This window comes from Octopus bimaculoides, chromosome 7, assembly GCF_001194135.2.
Source record: "Octopus bimaculoides isolate UCB-OBI-ISO-001 chromosome 7, ASM119413v2, whole genome shotgun sequence".
In the NCBI taxonomy this organism is placed as follows: domain Eukaryota; kingdom Metazoa; phylum Mollusca; class Cephalopoda; order Octopoda; family Octopodidae; genus Octopus; species Octopus bimaculoides.
In genome coordinates, this window is record NC_068987.1 from 3,447,838 (window position 1) to 3,448,978 (window position 1,141).

Genomic DNA, 1,141 nt, shown 5'->3' on the forward strand with positions numbered 1-1,141 from the left:
CAAGTAGGCTATTTACATGCTAGAAATAACAGCCAAATCTCACAAAACTAGTGTTAGGGTTAGGTTTAGGGTTAGGGTTAGGGTCAGGGTTAGGGTTTGAGTTAGGGTTAGATTTACCCTTTGGATCTATATAAAAACCGGGCGGGGGGGATCGAAATTTTGAAATTGAGATTTTTGAAAATTTTTTTCCAGAATCGGATTCTCCATGGTCTGAAACATAGGATTCCGTAAAAAAAACAAAATTTAAAAGTGGGGGTATACCCAGATTACATATACTCCATCTCCACCCTTTAACCTTTTCTTTAGTAAAGGATTTCTTATTCCACAGGGTTTTGAAAGGGCAGAGCAATCAGTCAATAATGTTTACAAGGAATACAAACACTTCACTGTTTTATTGAAGCAAAGTTGTGGAATATCAACATCTGTGCTTACACACACGCACGCACACACACACACACATACGTGCACACACAAACATGTATTGTGTTCATCATTTAATATCAACATTTCCTTGCTTGTATGGCTCAGACAAAAATCCTTTGAAGTAGAATTTTCTACAGCCAGAGGTTATTCCTGATGCCAAACCTACACATTTTTTTAAAATAGAAATTTACTATTTTCACTGTAACTGCTGACCGTGTAGCAAGACATTGAACCATTGGAAGAATGACAAAACACCTCCAAGTTATCTTTAATCATTTATTCTTTATTTCTTTTTGTTTTGAAATTTAATTTTTTTTTATTTCTTTAGAAAGAAAGTCTAAATTAAGTACTCGACCTCTTAACCAAAACGGCTCAGAGAACTTGAACTCTTGCCCACCCCATGTACAGCTGACTTCAGAAGCAGTTGCAGCAGCATTACCTCCTTTATTGGACAAAAGCAATACTGACTCCTTCCTTGAAACTGGTTGCTTAAGCACAAAAGGTACTTCAAGTTTGCCATCTTTAACATTCCATATCTTTTTTAGTCAAAATTACTTTTCATTTGAAGTTAGAATAATTACCATATTTAATGGTATATAAAAGGCACTTTATTTACAAAATCATCATCGTCGTCGTTTAATGTCCGTTTTCCAAGCTGGCATGGGTTGGACGGTTCGACTGAGGGCTAGCAAGCCAGAAGGCTGCACCAGGCTCCAAT

At 36.5% G+C, this 1,141-nt stretch overlaps 1 protein-coding gene across 2 annotated transcripts in view; it reads left to right on the forward strand.

The window, feature by feature from the left end:
* The window catches only part of LOC106871586 (MBT domain-containing protein 1), a 35,581-nt gene extending 34,543 nt beyond the window's left edge, over window positions 1-1,038 (forward strand). For both annotated transcript variants that reach the window (XM_052969161.1, XM_052969162.1), the window contains one exon: window positions 752-1,038. In XM_052969161.1, the coding sequence (XP_052825121.1) occupies window positions 752-1,023 (272 nt within the window). In that variant the 3' untranslated portion in view covers window positions 1,024-1,038. The remainder of the gene's footprint in view (window positions 1-751) is intronic.
* The last annotated feature ends 103 nt before the right edge of the window (window positions 1,039-1,141 follow it).